General features: G+C 41.0%; 1 protein-coding gene across 1 annotated transcript in view; it reads right to left on the bottom strand.

The window, feature by feature from the left end:
- The window catches only part of LRPPRC (leucine rich pentatricopeptide repeat containing), a gene marked incomplete in the record, with an annotated part of 877,407 nt that overhangs the window by 780,161 nt on the left and 80,063 nt on the right, over positions 1 to 17,183 (bottom strand). The window contains 3 exon segments of the mRNA XM_053712282.1: positions 7,598 to 7,656; positions 7,755 to 7,876; positions 16,477 to 16,599. Coding sequence (XP_053568257.1) covers positions 7,598 to 7,656; positions 7,755 to 7,876; positions 16,477 to 16,599 — 304 coding nt within the window.

The raw sequence follows: 17,183 nt of genomic DNA, 5'->3' as shown, positions 1-17,183 counted from the left end.
CCTCTTGCAACTTCCTGTTGGGAAGGAGAATATCCCATAAGTAATGGATGATCCGTGGACTGGATACACTTAACAAGAGAAATTATGTTTTCTCTTGCAAGATGTATCGAGTCCACTGATTCATCCAATACTTGTGGGATACCAATACCAAAGCTTTAGGACACGGATGAAGGGAGGGACAAGACAGGTACCTAAACTGAAGGCACCACTGCTTGTAGAACCTTTCTCCCAAAAATAGCCTCCGAAGAAGCAAAAGTATCAAATTTGTAAAATTTGGAAAAAGTATGAAGCGAAGACCAAGTCGCCGCCTTACAAATCTGTTCAACAGAAGCCTCATTTTTTAAAAGCCCATGTGGAAGCCACTGCTCTAGTAGAGTGAGCAGTAATCCTTTCAGGAGGCTGCTGGCCAGCAGTCTCATAAGCCAAACGGATGATGCTTTTCAGCCAAAAAGAAAGAGGTTGCCGTAGCCTTTTGACCTCTCCGCTGTCCAGAATAGACAACAAACAAAGAAGATGTTTGACGGAAATCTTTAGTTGCTTGTAAGTAGAACTTTAAATCATGAACCACATCTAGGTTGTGCAACAGACGTTCCTTCTTGGAAGAAGGATTAGGACACAGAGAAGGAACAACAATTTCCTGATTGATATTCCTATTAGAAACAACCTTAGGAAGAAACCCAGGTTTGGTACGCAAAACCACCTTATCCGCATGGAAAACAAGATAAGGTGAGTCACACTGTAAAGCAGATAATTCAGAAACTCTTCGAGCCGAAAAGATAGCTACGAAAAACAGAATTTATGTTTACCTGATAAATTACTTTCTCCAACGGTGTGTCCGGTCCACGGCGTCATCCTTACTTGTGGGATATTCTCTTCCCCAACAGGAAATGGCAAAGAGCCCAGCAAAGCTGGTCACATGATCCCTCCTAGGCTCCGCCTACCCCAGTCATTCGACCGACGTTAAGGAGGAATATTTGCATAGGAGAAACCATATGATACCGTGGTGACTGTAGTTAAAGAAAATAAAATATCAGACCTGATTAAAAAACCAGGGCGGGCCGTGGACCGGACACACCGTTGGAGAAAGTAATTTATCAGGTAAACATAAATTCTGTTTTCTCCAACATAGGTGTGTCCGGTCCACGGCGTCATCCTTACTTGTGGGAACCAATACCAAAGCTTTAGGACACGGATGAAGGGAGGGAGCAAATCAGGTCACCTAAATGGAAGGCACCACGGCTTGCAAAACCTTTCTCCCAAAAATAGCCTCAGAAGAAGCAAAAGTATCAAACTTGTAAAATTTGGTAAAAGTGTGCAGTGAAGACCAAGTCGCTGCCCTACATATCTGATCAACAGAAGCCTCGTTCTTGAAGGCCCATGTGGAAGCCACAGCCCTAGTGGAATGAGCTGTGATTCTTTCAGGAGGCTGCCGTCCGGCAGTCTCGTAAGCCAATCTGATGATGCTTTTAATCCAAAAAGAGAGAGAGGTAGAAGTTGCTTTTTGACCTCTCCTTTTACCAGAATAAACAACAAACAAGGAAGATGTTTGTCTAAAATCCTTTGTAGCATCTAAATAGAATTTTAGAGCGCGAACAACATCCAAATTGTGCAACAAACGTTCCTTCTTCGAAACTGGTTTCGGACACAAAGAAGGCACGACTATCTCCTGGTTAATGTTTTTGTTAGAAACAACTTTTGGAAGAAAACCAGGTTTAATACGTAAAACCACCTTATCTGCATGGAACACCAGATAAGGAGGAGAACACTGCAGAGCAGATAATTCTGAAACTCTTCTAGCAGAAGAAATTGCAACCAAAAACAAAACTTTCCAAGATAATAACTTAATATCAACGGAATGTAAGGGTTCAAACGGAACCCCCTGAAGAACTGAAAGAACTAAGTTGAGACTCCAAGGAGGAGTCAAAGGTTTGTAAACAGGCTTGATTCTAACCAGAGCCTGAACAAAGGCTTGAACATCTGGCACAGCTGCCAGCTTTTTGTGAAGTAACACAGACAAGGCAGAAATCTGTCCCTTCAAGGAACTTGCAGATAATCCTTTCTCCAATCCTTCTTGAAGAAAGGATAGAATCTTAGGAATTTTTACCTTGTCCCAAGGGAATCCTTTAGATTCACACCAACAGATATATTTTTTCCATATTTTGTGGTAAATTTTTCTAGTTACAGGCTTTCTGGCCTGAACAAGAGTATCAATAACAGAATCTGAGAACCCTCGTTTTGATAAGATCAAGCGTTCAATCTCCAAGCAGTCAGTTGGAGTGAGACCAGATTCGGATGTTCGAACGGACCTTGAACAAGAAGGTCTCGTCTCAAAGGTAGCTTCCATGGTGGAGCCGATGACATATTCACCAGATCTGCATACCAAGTCCTGCGTGGCCACGCAGGAGCTATCAAGATCACCGATGCCCTCTCCTGATTGATCCTGGCTACCAGCCTGGGGATGAGAGGAAACGGCGGGAATACATAAGCTAGTTTGAAGGTCCAAGGTGCTACTAGTGCATCTACTAGAGTCGCCTTGGGATCCCTGGATCTGGACCCGTAGCAAGGAACCTTGAAGTTCTGCCGAGAGGCCATCAGATCCATGTCTGGAATGCCCCACAGTTGAGTAATTTGGGCAAAGATTTCCGGATGGAGTTCCCACTCCCCCGGATGTAATGTCTGACGACTCAGAAAATCCGCTTCCCAATTTTCCACTCCTGGGATGTGGATTGCAGACAGGTGGCAGGAGTGAGTCTCCGCCCATTGAATGATTTTGGTCACTTCTTCCATCGCCAGGGAACTCCTTGTTCCCCCCTGATGGTTGATGTACGCAACAGTCGTCATGTTGTCTGATTGAAACCGTATGAACTTGGCCTTTGCTAGCTGAGGCCAAGCCTTGAGAGCATTGAATATCGCTCTCAGTTCCAGAATATTTATCGGTAGAAGAGATTCTTCCCGAGACCAAAGACCCTGAGCTTTCAGGGATCCCCAGACCGCGCCCCAGCCCATCAGACTGGCGTCGGTCGTGACAATGACCCACTCTGGTCTGCGGAAGGTCATCCCTTGTGACAGGTTGTCCAGGGACAGCCATTCGGAGACAAGTCTGTATAGTCCCCATTCCACTGACTGAGCATGCACAGTTGTAATGGTCTTAGATGAATGCGCGCAAAAGGAACTATGTCCATTGCCGCTACCATCAAACCTATTACTTCCATGCACTGCGCTATGGAAGGAAGAGGAACGGAATGAAGTGTTTGACAAGAGTTTAGAAGTTTTGTTTTTCTGACCTCTGTCAGAAAAATCCTCATTTCTAAGGAGTCTATTATTGTTCCCAAGAAGGGAACCCTTGTCGACGGAGATAGAGAACTCTTCTCCACGTTCACTTTCCATCCGTGAGATCTGAGAAAGGCCAGGACTATGTCCGTGTGAGCCTTTGCTTGAGGAAGGGACGACGTTTGAATCAGAATGTCGTCCAAGTAAGGTACTACTGCAATGCCCCTTGGTCTTAGCACCGCTAGAAGGGACCCTAGTACCTTTGTGAAAATCCTTGGAGCAGTGGCTAATCCGAAAGGAAGCGCCACGAACTGGTAATGCTTGTCCAGGAATGCGAACCTTAGGAACCGATGATGTTCCTTGTGGATAGGAATATGTAGATACGCATCCTTTAAATCCACCGTGGTCATGAATTGACCTTCCTGGATGGAAGGAAGAATTGTTCGAATGGTTTCCATTTTGAACGATGGAACCTTGAGAAACTTGTTTAAGATCTTGAGATCTAAGATTGGTCTGAACGTTCCCTCTTTTTTGGGAACTATGAACAGATTGGAGTAGAACCCCATCCCTTGTTCTCCTAATGGAACAGGATGAATCACTCCCATTTTCAACAGGTCTTCTACACAATGTAAGAATGCCTGTCTCTTTATGTGGTCTGAAGACAATTGAGACCTGTGGAACCTCCCCCTTGGGGGAAGCCCCTTGAATTCCAGAAGATAACCTTGGGAGACTATTTCTAGTGCCCAAGGATCCAGAACATCTCTTGCCCAAGCCTGAGCGAAGAGAGAGAGTCTGCCCCCCACCAGATCCGGTCCCGGATCGGGGGCCAACATTTCATGCTGTCTTGGTAGCAGTGGCAGGTTTCTTGGCCTGCTTTCCCTTGTTCCAGCCTTGCATTGGTCTCCAGGCTGGCTTGGCTTGAGAAGTATTACCCTCTTGCTTAGAGGACGTAGCACTTGGGGCTGGTCCGTTTCTACGAAAGGGACGAAAATTAGGTTTATTTTTGGCCTTGAAAGACCTATCCTGAGGAAGGGCGTGGCCCTTACCCCCAGTGATATCAGAGATAATCTCTTTCAAGTCAGGGCCAAACAGCGTTTTCCCCTTGAAAGGAATGTTAAGGAGTTTGTTCTTGGAAGACGCATCCGCTGACCAAGATTTCAACCAAAGCGCTCTACGCGCCACAATAGCAAACCCAGAATTCTTCGCCGCTAACCTAGCCAATTGCAAAGTGGCGTCTAGGGTGAAAGAATTAGCCAATTTGAGAGCACGGATTCTGTCCATAATCTCCTCATAAGGAGGAGAATCACTATCGATCGCCTTTACTAGCTCATCGAACCAGAAACACGCGGCTGTAGTGACAGGGACAATGCATGAAATTGGTTGTAGAAGGTAACCTTGCTGAACAAACATCTTTTTAAGCAAACCTTCTAATTTTTTATCCATAGGATCTTTGAAAGCACAACTATCTTCTATGGGTATAGTGGTGCGTTTGTTTAAAGTAGAAACCGCTCCCTCGACCTTGGGGACAGTCTGCCATAAGTCCTTTCTAGGGTCGACCATAGGAAACAATTTTTTAAATATGGGGGGAGGGACGAAAGGAATACCGGGCCTTTCCCATTCTTTATTTACAATGTCCGCCACCCGCTTGGGTATAGGAAAAGCTTCTGGGAGCCCCGGGACCTCTAGGAACTTGTCCATTTTACATAGTTTCTCTGGGATGATCAAATTCTCACAATCATCCAGAGTGGATAATACCTCCTTAAGCAGAGCGCGGAGATGTTCCAACTTAAATTTAAATGTAATCACATCGGGTTCAGCTTGTTGAGAAATTTTCCCTGAATCTGAAATTTCTCCCTCAGACAAAACCTCCCTGGCCCCCTCAGACTGGTGTAGGGGCATTTCAGAACCATTATCAGCGTCCTCATGCTCTTCAGTATCTAAAACAGAGCAGTCGCGCTTACGCTGATAAGTGGGCATTTTGGCTAAAATGTTTTTGATAGAATTATCCATTACAGCCGTTAATTGATGCATAGTAAGGAGTATTGGCGCGCTAGATGTACTAGGGGCCTCCTGAGTGGGCAAGACTCGTGTAGACGAAGGAGGGAATGATGCAGTACCATGCTTACTCCCCTCACTTGAGGAATCATCTTGGGCATCATTTTCAGTGTCACATAAATCGCATTTATTTAAATGAGAAGGAACCTTGGCTTCCCCACATTCAGAACACAGTCTATCTGGTAGTTCAGACATGTTAAACAGGCATAAACTTGATAACAAAGTACAAAAAACGTTTTAAAATAAAACCGTTACTGTCACTTTAAATTTTAAACTGAACACACTTTATTACTGCAATTGCGAAAAAGTATGAAGGAATTGTTCAAAATTCACCAAAATTTCACCACAGTGTCTTAAAGCCTTAAAAATATTGCACACCAAATTTGGAAGCTTTAACCCTTAAAATAACGGAACCGGAGCCGTTTTTAACTTTAACCCCTTTACAGTCCCTGGTATCTGCTTTGCTGAGACCCAACCAAGCCCAAAGGGGAATACGATACCAAATGACGCCTTCAGAAAGTCTTTTCTATGTATCAGAGCTCCTCACACATGCGACTGCATGTCATGCTTCTCGAAAACAAGTGCGCAATACCGGCGCGAAAATGAGGCTCTGCCTATGATTAGGGAAAGCCCCTAGAGAATAAGGTGTCTAAAACAGTGCCTGCCGATATTATTTAACAAAAATACCCAGATTAAATGATTCCTCAAGGCTAAATATGTGTAATATATGAATCGATTTAGCCCAGAAAATGTCTACAGTCTTAATAAGCCCTTGTGAAGCCCTTATTTACTGTCTGAATAAAAATGGCTTACCGGATCCCATAGGGAAAATGACAGCTTCCAGCATTACATCGTCTTGTTAGAATGTGTCATACCTCAAGCAGCAAAAGACTGCTCACTGTTCCCCCAACTGAAGTTAATTCCTCTCAACAGTCCTGTGTGGAACAGCCATGGATTTTAGTAACGGTTGCTAAAATCATTTTCCTCATACAAACAGAAATCTTCATCTCTTTTCTGTTTCAGAGTAAATAGTACATACCAGCACTATTTTAAAATAACAAACTCTTGATTGAATAATAAAAAACTACAGTTAAACACTAAAAAACTCTAAGCCATCTCCGTGGAGATGTTGCCTGTACAACGGCAAAGAGAATGACTGGGGTAGGCGGAGCCTAGGAGGGATCATGTGACCAGCTTTGCTGGGCTCTTTGCCATTTCCTGTTGGGGAAGAGAATATCCCACAAGTAAGGATGACGCCGTGGACCGGACACACCTATGTTGGAGAAAACAGAATAAAATCACTTTCAATAAGAATAGCACAGGACTAGTCCCCATTTGTTATAAACTATACTTGCCCCACAAGTGCCACACTGCAGATCATTAATTCTGAACCGGGTCTCCTCAGAATTATATATAGACTGCACATACCTCAAGGTGTCTGTAAGCACCAGCCGCTCCCCACACTGCAGGCTATACTGTATTTCCCCAGATTCTGTGGGAAGGAACTCAATCTCAGTTACAGCTGCTGAAATCAGACTCAAGGCAGAATTCTTATTCCATCTTCTGCCTGAGTAAAAATAGTACACTCCGGTACCATTTGAAAATAAAAAATTCTTGCTTGAAGAAAAATTAAACTAAAATTCTATCACTTTACCAGCTTCCTATTGAGTGCAGGCAAAGAGAATGACTGGGGGGTGGAGTTAGGGGAGGAGCTATAGAGACAGCTCTGCTGTGGGTGCTCTTTGCCACTTCCTGTTGGGAAGGAGAATATCCCACAAGTATTGGATGAATCCGTGGACTCGATACATCTTGCAAGAGAAATTGGGTTTAGTATCCCTTTAATATGAAACAAAATCACAAGGGGTTTGGGCAGCCCCTACATTACAAAGAGCTTCAGTAGCGAGACACAATATCTAATTTATCTAACAGTAGGTCCTATTGTGTGCGTGTGTCTTGCATTGGTTTTGGCAGGGATGAAACCATACATACGCACATTGTCTTAATTAGTCCAGGAGTCACTACAATAAGTGTCTCCACATTTCATTTAAAAAAGGGCATTTCAAAGTGTATTACAGCCTGTTATTCTTGGGTTGCATGCCATCTTAAACGTGTTAAATAATGCAATGGTTCAGACAAAAATGTGGTTTGGGGACTTACATAAAACAACAAAAGATGCATTCACTTGGATCCCCCTATAAATCAGCTTTCACTTCATACTATCTGAAACCTTACAAGTAAATGCATTGTCTCTGTAAAAACAAGATTATCTTACCTTGAACCCTCTATATCACCATCATTGCAGTAAGCCGCAATCAATCTTTGGTATGTCACCTGCAGACAGACAAAAGATTTGAGCGCAAGATTCACAAACATTGGGAAGAGATGGTTGTATTCAAACTAAACCAAACTTTTAAAAGAATACTGCATACCCGATTAGGTTGTATATTCGCTGCTTCCATTTTGGCAAGAAATTCGGTCGGGGAGAATTTGTGTTCATTTTGAAGATAGACTTTCAACAAAGCGTTGTAGTGGCTCACATCATACACGGCACCTAAGCAACACATTTTAGCAAACAATTTACACCCATTAACAGCTTATCATATTTTGATTAATTCATCAGAAAACTTGTCTAGCCATTATTTTAAAAGCATGTAACTATAAAGTAATTGAAACATATTTGGAATAATTGCAAATCATGTTGCATTAAACTTTAAAACAATATAGACATTTACAAGTTGATAAAAAAATTAAAATCTTTTAGTTCCAAATAAATTTGGCTTCAAAATGTTAAAGTGTAAGTCAATCCTAGCGTTGTACAAACGCTAGGATTGACTATTAAAACAAATAAAGGGGACTTTCATTCATGAAGTATAAGATACTTGGCGCCTATGGGAGCCGGATTTACCGTACGGCTATTGGCTAAGAGGTGAAACCGTCAACTCTTAGCAAAAAAATGTTTTTAGAAAGAACGGCGATTGGTTGAAACAAATAAAGGAGCTTTCTACATGAAGTATCTTTTATTTATATATATATATAATATATTTTATTGAGGTTTTTAAGCAAAAATGACATTGCAAGTATAGTTTGCCACAACTCCATATAAACAGGTATAGGAACAGTTCTTGTACCCTAATGAAAATATATACACCTCAGTTAGTATAGCCATATAGGTACAAAAAGAAAGCTATATTCATATAAATGACAGATAAACCAAGGGATAGTAAGGCAGATACAACTGAAACCTCCATTTATATGTTTATAAAAACCTCCTAAAATATTGATAGGCCACATTTGGACCTATATGTAACAACTAGTATCGCTGGAGGTAAGCTAGGATAAACTATAATGATATAGAGCCACTTTTGGGCCTGGGGACTTAATACACTTAATGTAAAGTAACTTATGATATGCATATAAGAAAGTTTATAGCAGACAAAAAGCTGCTAGTTAATAATCCTATATAATAAACTGGGATTTTTTCTTAAATTTGGGATACATTAGCAATTGATATTTTAATTGATATCAACAATGGGAGTATATGCATATATATTAATGCATAAGAATATAATTATTAGGTTTACTTTAAGCGATTAATTCCGCCAACATACAGCAGATGTACCCACATTAGCCAAATTAAAATGCTGATGCAACTGATAGCGACTTCTCAGAAAGTATTACATGTTATGAAATGACTAAGGCATTATAAGTATCGTTGCTTCAGACTATTAATCAGAGTCCTTCCAACCCTCACCGGCTGAGAGAAGAAAAGTAGGGTTTTTATGAGCTATTGAAACTTATAAAATATAAGTACCTATGGTAGCAAAATCGCCATCGGTCATGGAAATAATGATAAATTGTGGGTAACAAAATTAACATATAGCCAATATGCGGCATTAATGTGTAACTTGAAAATAGTGTAGCATAAATAACAAAGAACATTCTTATGTCACATAAAATAGACTACTGATATAAGGAGCATTGTGTAATATATAACTAATTGCTTGAGTGTAGCCATATAGTTGAGTTGATATACAGGGATTCAGAGTGGACTTGACAGATATAGCAATATTAGGACATGCATGTGGCCATCTAAAGGATTGGCCAAAGGAGACACTGATGTTTTAATATCTGGATACATTTAACGTTTGCTTGACCAAATCAACTTTCCTTCAAATCCGAGTGGAGTTAATATATGCTAGACCAGTTTTGCGCTATTGAGTGTAGTCACTTACATTAGTTGTTAGGGAGTGAAAGGGCTCTCAAAAATTAGAAGAGACTCAGTCAAGGATTAATCATTTTGTTATAGCCCAGATAAACAATACAAAGCTTTTGTGACATCTAATATTAGCTGCATTCGCTTGATCTGAGGGAAGTGGGAATTGAGGCTTATGATTATCATGAGGTTGCATAATGATATGAAATAGCATAATCTATGTAGAGCTGAACAGACTAGGCTATGTGGCATCCAATAAGGCATACAGTGCTCCTAAAATGAGCAAATGAAACTTTTTCATGTCACTCAATTATTCCTTAAGCAACCCCCTTACCCACAGCATTAATAAGACAAGCATATCAAAGTACTATTGATATAAAAGGAGTAAAGAGTTCCCCATTTGTGTCCAACTTGAGTTTAGATTGTTTATGACCACAACAAATTAACAAGTTGCATCCACTTGCAAAAATCCATAAGTAGAGTACGGATGCATAGCATTCTGTCCTCAGCTAGTGATCTGGTATCACACCAGAGCTCACCCTATGCCCTTTCTGAGAGCTGTCTTCAACAAGAGTCCACCATAGATGTCATCGCAAATGGTGAACTGAGCCATCCCCCTCCAACATGTATCGACAGAGACACTCTGGCTCTGAGACTTCGTAGCCTCCTCGACATAAAGTACCTTAGTGTATGTCAGCCCTAGTCCGCGGGAGTCGGCCGCATCCCCCCGGCCCCAGGACAAGGCTAAGGCATGCACATCCTCGTCTCTCCTGGAATATGGGCTAGAGAAAGTTAAGTAATAGGGCTCTGTGTCCGGGCGTTGTAGAAACATTTCACCGAGATCCCTGGCCGTGTTGTTGCCTGAAGACTGGCTGGTAGAGTGATGCAATACTTTAGGGGCATCTAAACCTTTGCAGTTAGCTGGAGCGGACTTATAGACAATCTCAGGTCCCAAAGGCTGTTGCGGTGACATCATTAAGACTGCCTCGTTATGACTGAAACTCGTGTTTCTTATGGTTGCAGTAAGGTCCGCCATGTAATCATCCATTTTAGATTCAAATCATAGCAGCAATGCATGTATAAGTTTACACTGCTCCTTCATGCTAGATGTTAATTTTTCTGATATCAAGTAGTCTGATAAAGTCTGAATTATCTCACTCCCAGGAGGGAGGGAAGGGGCTTGAATTCCCGGCACTAGGTCGCCGCATAAGATTATGATAGTCCGGAACTGGGCACAGTGCTCATGTATTTTGCAATAAGGGTATCGATTTCTTCAGAAAAGCTTCCTCTTTAAATGATCAAATGTGTTGTATCCAAAGCTCAATAGGAGTCTGAATAAACAGCCAGACAATGAGATCACATTAGGAGCTTCAGAGACTGTATTAACATCAAAAAAGAGAGTGGAGGCACCGGATAGTTTCACAACACAAAATCGTCCTTTATTAAGGTGATAAAACAGGAGACACTTCGGAAAAAGCCTTAAACCTCTGGGGCAATGATGGAATGGATGATGTGCATAAAGTGGATAGTATGGTATTGCATCCTAGATTAGGGCATATATATTGACTTCAGGTGGAGGTGGGTGTTACCTACGTAGCACATTAGTTTTTAACCTATCACATGTGATTTGTGTATTTAAATAACCAAACAAGCTTACACCCTTTAGCTACGATTGCGGCATTTGCCGAAACATGTCAGCACCAGGGTACGTGGGGCACCTCCATTCCATCATTGCCCCAGAGGTTTAAGGCTTTTTCCTTAGTGTCTCCTGTTTTATCACCTTAATAAAGGACGATTTTGTGTTGTGAAACTATCCGGTGCCTCCACTCTCTTTTTTGATGTTAATACTTGAATGGATATGCTTAAAGGCACGGATACTCACACTTTTTGATCAGCAGTGAATCACCCCAACAAAGATACAGCGTTACGCTGCAACAACGGTCTCCTTTGGCCGTGGACTCTCTGTACCTGCGGATCCTTCCGCTCCCAGTTGTGACGTCACACAGTTCCGGATCAACCGCACACACGCTGAGACGCTGTAGGGACCCACGCCGCGGCTCGACCTCCAGGCTATCGCTGTGAATTCACAGAATTCGGAGAGAGGGGATTTGGAGCCAAGAAGGTTCAAGGTGGGTCCCCAGAATCAGCGCTATATCAGAATATGCATGTGTGTATAAACGGAACTTTTGGGGGCTACTGTGATGTGATGTAATTTGGAGTAGGTATCACACACTAGGGGTGAATTCATAAATAAGTGAGCAACTCAATAATACGATCACAGGTGCTGCAAATCTATCTTATCGTATATATTACACTGCATGTCCCAGTGAAACATAAGCTTGCACTGTTACAATATATATTGTTGTTGCTTTACTGGCTGTTTCGTATATAATCAACATGGAGGCTAATCAAAGCTTGGATGTATCCACACATTTCTATTCACTCTCTAAATTGGAGGACAGAGGGTTAAATTAACTTGAACTTGAGACTTTGTTTGTCACAGATAGAGCTCACCTTCCACTCAGTAGGCTTTTTGAAGAGGCTGAATTTCTCTTGACAAAAGAATGTCGTCTCAAATGGGACATTTGGACATTACAAAAATATCTCTCCTTGGGGATTATACCTAGGGGACTACGCATAGCCAAGTTCCCCACTTTTCCTGTTGAGGATGTAGAATTTATTACTGCATGGAATACCATATTAACAGATTGTTCGATACGCTTGATTAATATGCTTATAGATTACAAGAGAAAGCTATTACAGAATATAACTGTTGATATTGAATTACTACAGTCAGAACTAAGTATACGTAGTACATGCGTCAAATACTCACAATATGATAGTATTTTGAGAAGCACTTTAGATGAGGCTAAAAATAATATTATGGGCATTAAGCATGAGAAATACCTTAGGGACCAAAGTGACTATGACAACAATAGAGTCTATATTTGGAACAAAAAACAAAGGTCACATGCACATAGATTTAAAAAAAGACAATAGACTCAAATCCCAGGGACAAGGGGGTCAGAAGGGACATTCCACACTCAAAAAAGTCACTTTCTCTGACAGTGAGGTAGAGTCACAAGAGGACTATAATACTGGTGCCTCTTCAGGTGATGAGAATATACAAATACCCACAGTCACCTTAAATAAAACCAGGGCCACAGTTCCCGCCCCAGTACAGTCCAATACAGGTAGTAGGGGAAGAGGTAGGGGTAGACAAACCAGATATCAGGATCTGGATAGTACCAATGAAGCCCCCATACCCACTACTGCCATGTCTATGGAACGGGAGAGGGGAGAGATTGAGCAGGTTTTTTCCAGGCCCCCCATAGGACAAGAAGGGGGGGGGAAAGGTGGAGATCATTTAAAAACAAGGTCCTCGTCCAGAAGGAGACATCAGGGCAGGAAGTACAACTAACACCAGTGATTAACCTTTCTAGCCATACATTGAGCAAGGTTGAGGAAAAAGTCCTGGGTTTGGGGCTTAACTTTGTACCTACTGATAACTTTGATCTATTCACTACATTAGTCGATGTAAATAAACTCATCAGAACACTAACATTAAAGAAGCATTTCAAAAATGATCAGGCTGAGGATGTTTATATAGGTGATCCAGCTAAAGAGCAAAGAAACTTTCCTTTAACTTTTGAAGAATGTTGTGATGTGGTGGACCTAGAGTCACTACATGGAGAAAACTATTGTGGTGATATTAATTCTGCCCACACCAGTACCATTGGTCCCAAATTCAGAGGTGCATCCAAATTTTACCCTATTCAGTCGAGGGGACCCATCCTGGAAATATTCCAGCGAAGGGTGGAAGAAGATTTAAATAAATTGGCATACACCTCTGGCCTTGGAACTAAGGATAATCTTAGTGCTAAGGAAAGAAAAGCACTCAAAGATTTAAGTAAAAATAAAAATTTGGTGGTGAGGGCGGCAGACAAGGGGGGATCTGTTGTTTTAATGGATAGGGCATTCTTCATTAAAGAAGCCCTACGGCAACTTAATGATCCCAAACAATATACCATACTGGATTTTGACCCCACACCAAGGTTCCAAAGGGAGCTTTCACACCTGATTGATGATGGGATGGAAGGGGTTTTTTTTGATGAAGGCACTAGCGATTATCTATATAATAGTAACCCCAGAATTCCTACCTTCAACCTTCTCCCTAAGGTACACAAGTCCTTGGAGAATGTTGAAGGTAGGCCTATCATCAGCGGGATTGGTTCAATGTTGGAACCACTATCCAGATGGTTAGATTCCCTTCTACAACCCTTAGTGGGGGAACTCCTCAGTCACCTGAGGGACATCAAACAACTCCTTATAGAGGTAGAAAAGATTTCTTGGAGGGAGGGCTATGGCTGGCTATCAGTGGATGTCAAGTCACTATATTCATCGATTCCACATAGTTCAGGTTTGGAAGCCATAGCCTTCTTTCTAAGAAGATCTACTGAATACAGTGATGATTTCATTGGATTTGTTGTCAGGGTCACCGAATTCCTCCTCACACATAATTTTTTTGTGTTTGAAAACACATTTTATCTCCAGAGGTGTGGCACGGCCATGGGAGCAAAATTTGCTCCCTCTTACGCCAACCTATATATGGGTTGGTGGGAGCTGTGCCACATCTATGGAGATAGAAACAGACAAAGAGGCAAAATTGTATATTATCGTCGATATATAGACGATCTGCTATTTGTCTGGGATGGAAGTGAGGAGGAAGCTGAGATATTTGCAGAGTATTTGAACATTAACAAGGCTGGCCTACAGTTCACCCATGAATATGGGCCCACTAGCATCAATTTTTTGGATGTTACCCTTCATGGTGTGAAATCAGAAAATGTTAAGGTTGAGCTTTATAGGAAACCAATAACCAGAAATACTCTCCTACATGCCCACAGTAGTCACCCGAAACAGGTATTCAAGTCAGTCTTGAAGGGTCAGTTCACCAGGGTTAAAAGGAATTGTACCCGAGATAGTGAACATTTCAAGCATGAAACTGAACTAGTTACCAAGTTTCAAGAGAGAGGGTACCCCAAGCAGGATATATATAGGGCACGTGAGGAAGTAAGGGCCATAAAAAGGACCACCCTACTTAGTGAGAAACAATCTGTATGTGACACTAAATCTGAACAGTTAACCTTTGTTACTCAGTTCAGCAGGCAATATTATCAGGTGTGCAATATTATACGCAAGCATATGACAGTGCTGAAGGCTGATGACGAACTTGCACACATTGCCACACAAAGGGTGAGGTTTGCCTTTAGAAGAGGCAAAACCGTAGGCAATTATGTAGCCCCCACGCAATTAAAACAAGAGGAAATAAATACATCCTCATGGTTAAGGTATAAAGGGGTTTACAAATGTAATTTCAGCAGCTGTATAGCATGTGGACATGTAAAACTAGGAAATATATTCAGGAGTGCCTACTCAGGAGAAACATTTGCACACAGGGCGCTCTTCAATTGTAGGTCCACATATGCAGTCTATCTTCTCAGCTGCGACACATGTGACATTCAGTACACAGGTCAAACGTCTCGAGAAGTCAGAACCAGGATAAGGGAACATATAAATGACATTAAGCAAGGCAAACTCACTACCCCCCTTGTGAACCATTTCAAGACAAAACATAATAAGGATCCAGGGACATTGTCATGGACAATTATTGAAGTGGTAAATACACACAATAGGGGAGGTGATAGGGAGAATTTGCTCCTCAAAAGGGAGGTGTTTTGGATACACAGGTTGCACACCAGGGTGCCGAATGGGCTTAATTCTGAATATGATTTAATTAATTTCTGGTGTTAACCTGTGTATTCGAGACATAGCATTAAAATGCTGATATATGCTTATAAGTTCATGTATATACATATCTCTTGGATAAATTTCCCCTTAGGCAACCACACACATGGCTAATAAAATAATAAAATAATTAAATATATCCTAGCATATGCAAACTAGATTGAAATAAAGTTATATGCAAAAATGCCCACTTGTGTAAGTTGCCAAGGATAACTCTCTGGTACCTCCAGTATTGTATCTATTTACAAATCCTTATCTTTATTTATTTATTTAGTCACATTTGTATTTCATTTGTATATTTTTTATTATTTACCAATGTTTTTTCAATCTGTGTATTATCTCATACATATAAACATGATAAGGAATGTTTTGTGAATGATATTACTTATATCATATTAATCTGGTTTATATTTATGACAGATAAAATTGTGCATAAAGTGGATAGTATGGTATTGCATCCTAGATTAGGGCATATATATTGACTTCAGGTGGAGGTGGGTGTTACCTACGTAGCACATTAGTTTTTAACCTATCACATGTGATTTGTGTATTTAAATAAGCAAACAAGCTTACACCCTTTAGCTACGATTACGGCATTTGCCGAAACATGTCAGCACCAGGGTACGTGGGGCACCTCCATTCCATCATTGCCCCAGAGGTTTAAGGCTTTTTCCGAAGTGTCTCCTGTTTTATCACCTTAATAAAGGACGATTTTGTGTTGTGATCACAGGTGCTGCAAATCTATCTTATCTTCAGAGACTGTAGTCTGGTATGGCCGCCGTCCGGAAACGCCCCCTACATGAAGTATCTTATACTTCATGAAAGAAAGTCCCCTTTATTTGTTTCTATAGTCAATCCTAGCGTTTGTACAACGCTAAGATTGACTTTCACTTTAAGTGAAATCATTTTGGAGGTTTCACATTTTCTTAGTAACAATCTAGTGTCCAGACATATCCAGACAAATCATTTTAATCAACTTTTGAATATAGAACAAACAGAACAGGGTGACGGCTGACAGACTAGCACCAGGAATAAAAATGTATGTGTAAATTCCCGCTAATAGAAACAAAATAAACTTTTTTAACTGGTGAAATGACACTGATGCTGCATTGCATAGTGTAAAGACATACCAAGCTCTTGCAGTTTGTCCCAGATTCTGTGCCCAATATCCGTCCTTTCTGAAGGTTGCAGTTCTGGCAGCAAAGAGCCGCAGCTGCGCAGCAATAGCAAGGCCTGATTATTGCTAGGGTAACCTAAAAGAGAAAGATTTATTTTATACATCATGAAACACAGAGACCATATTTAACAAGTTGCTTGACAAGGAAGAGTTTGTTCAGGACATTTAAGCCTTTATTTTAATAAACACAGTATATATCAGCAACTAAACACTGCATTTTGAAGGGTTTTGCAAAACAGCCACATTCCTGACATCTTTTGAAAAGCCATGAGTAGGTTTATCTTATACTCTTTAAATGTGTACACATGGGAATCTGAAGTAAATCAGTCTTGGGGGGGGACTAAAGCATTTAGTTGTATAGCATATAATGGGCTCAGGCTTTCCAAAAGGGACACAGATGTAATTATTTTTTTGGTTGCATCTAAGAGAGACAGCATTTTAAATTGTACTGAGAAAAGATTATATATATTGTTGTGTACCACTTTTCAGCTACCATGCAATCACTAACCAATGACCAATCAGTTAGTTGCATACATGCACTTCCTGTTAGCTTTAGAATACCAAAACGAAGTTAACCTAACCCTACACTACAAAAATACATATTTAAAAAAAAAAAACCACCTAAATTGCATACTGGCAGACTATCTGCCAGTACCTAAG

The sequence above is a fragment of the Bombina bombina genome, chromosome 4 (assembly GCF_027579735.1).
Source record: "Bombina bombina isolate aBomBom1 chromosome 4, aBomBom1.pri, whole genome shotgun sequence".
NCBI lineage: Eukaryota > Metazoa > Chordata > Amphibia > Anura > Bombinatoridae > Bombina > Bombina bombina.
The sequence above is the reverse complement of the archived record's forward strand: the minus strand, read 5'-3'. Positions and strand labels throughout refer to the sequence as shown.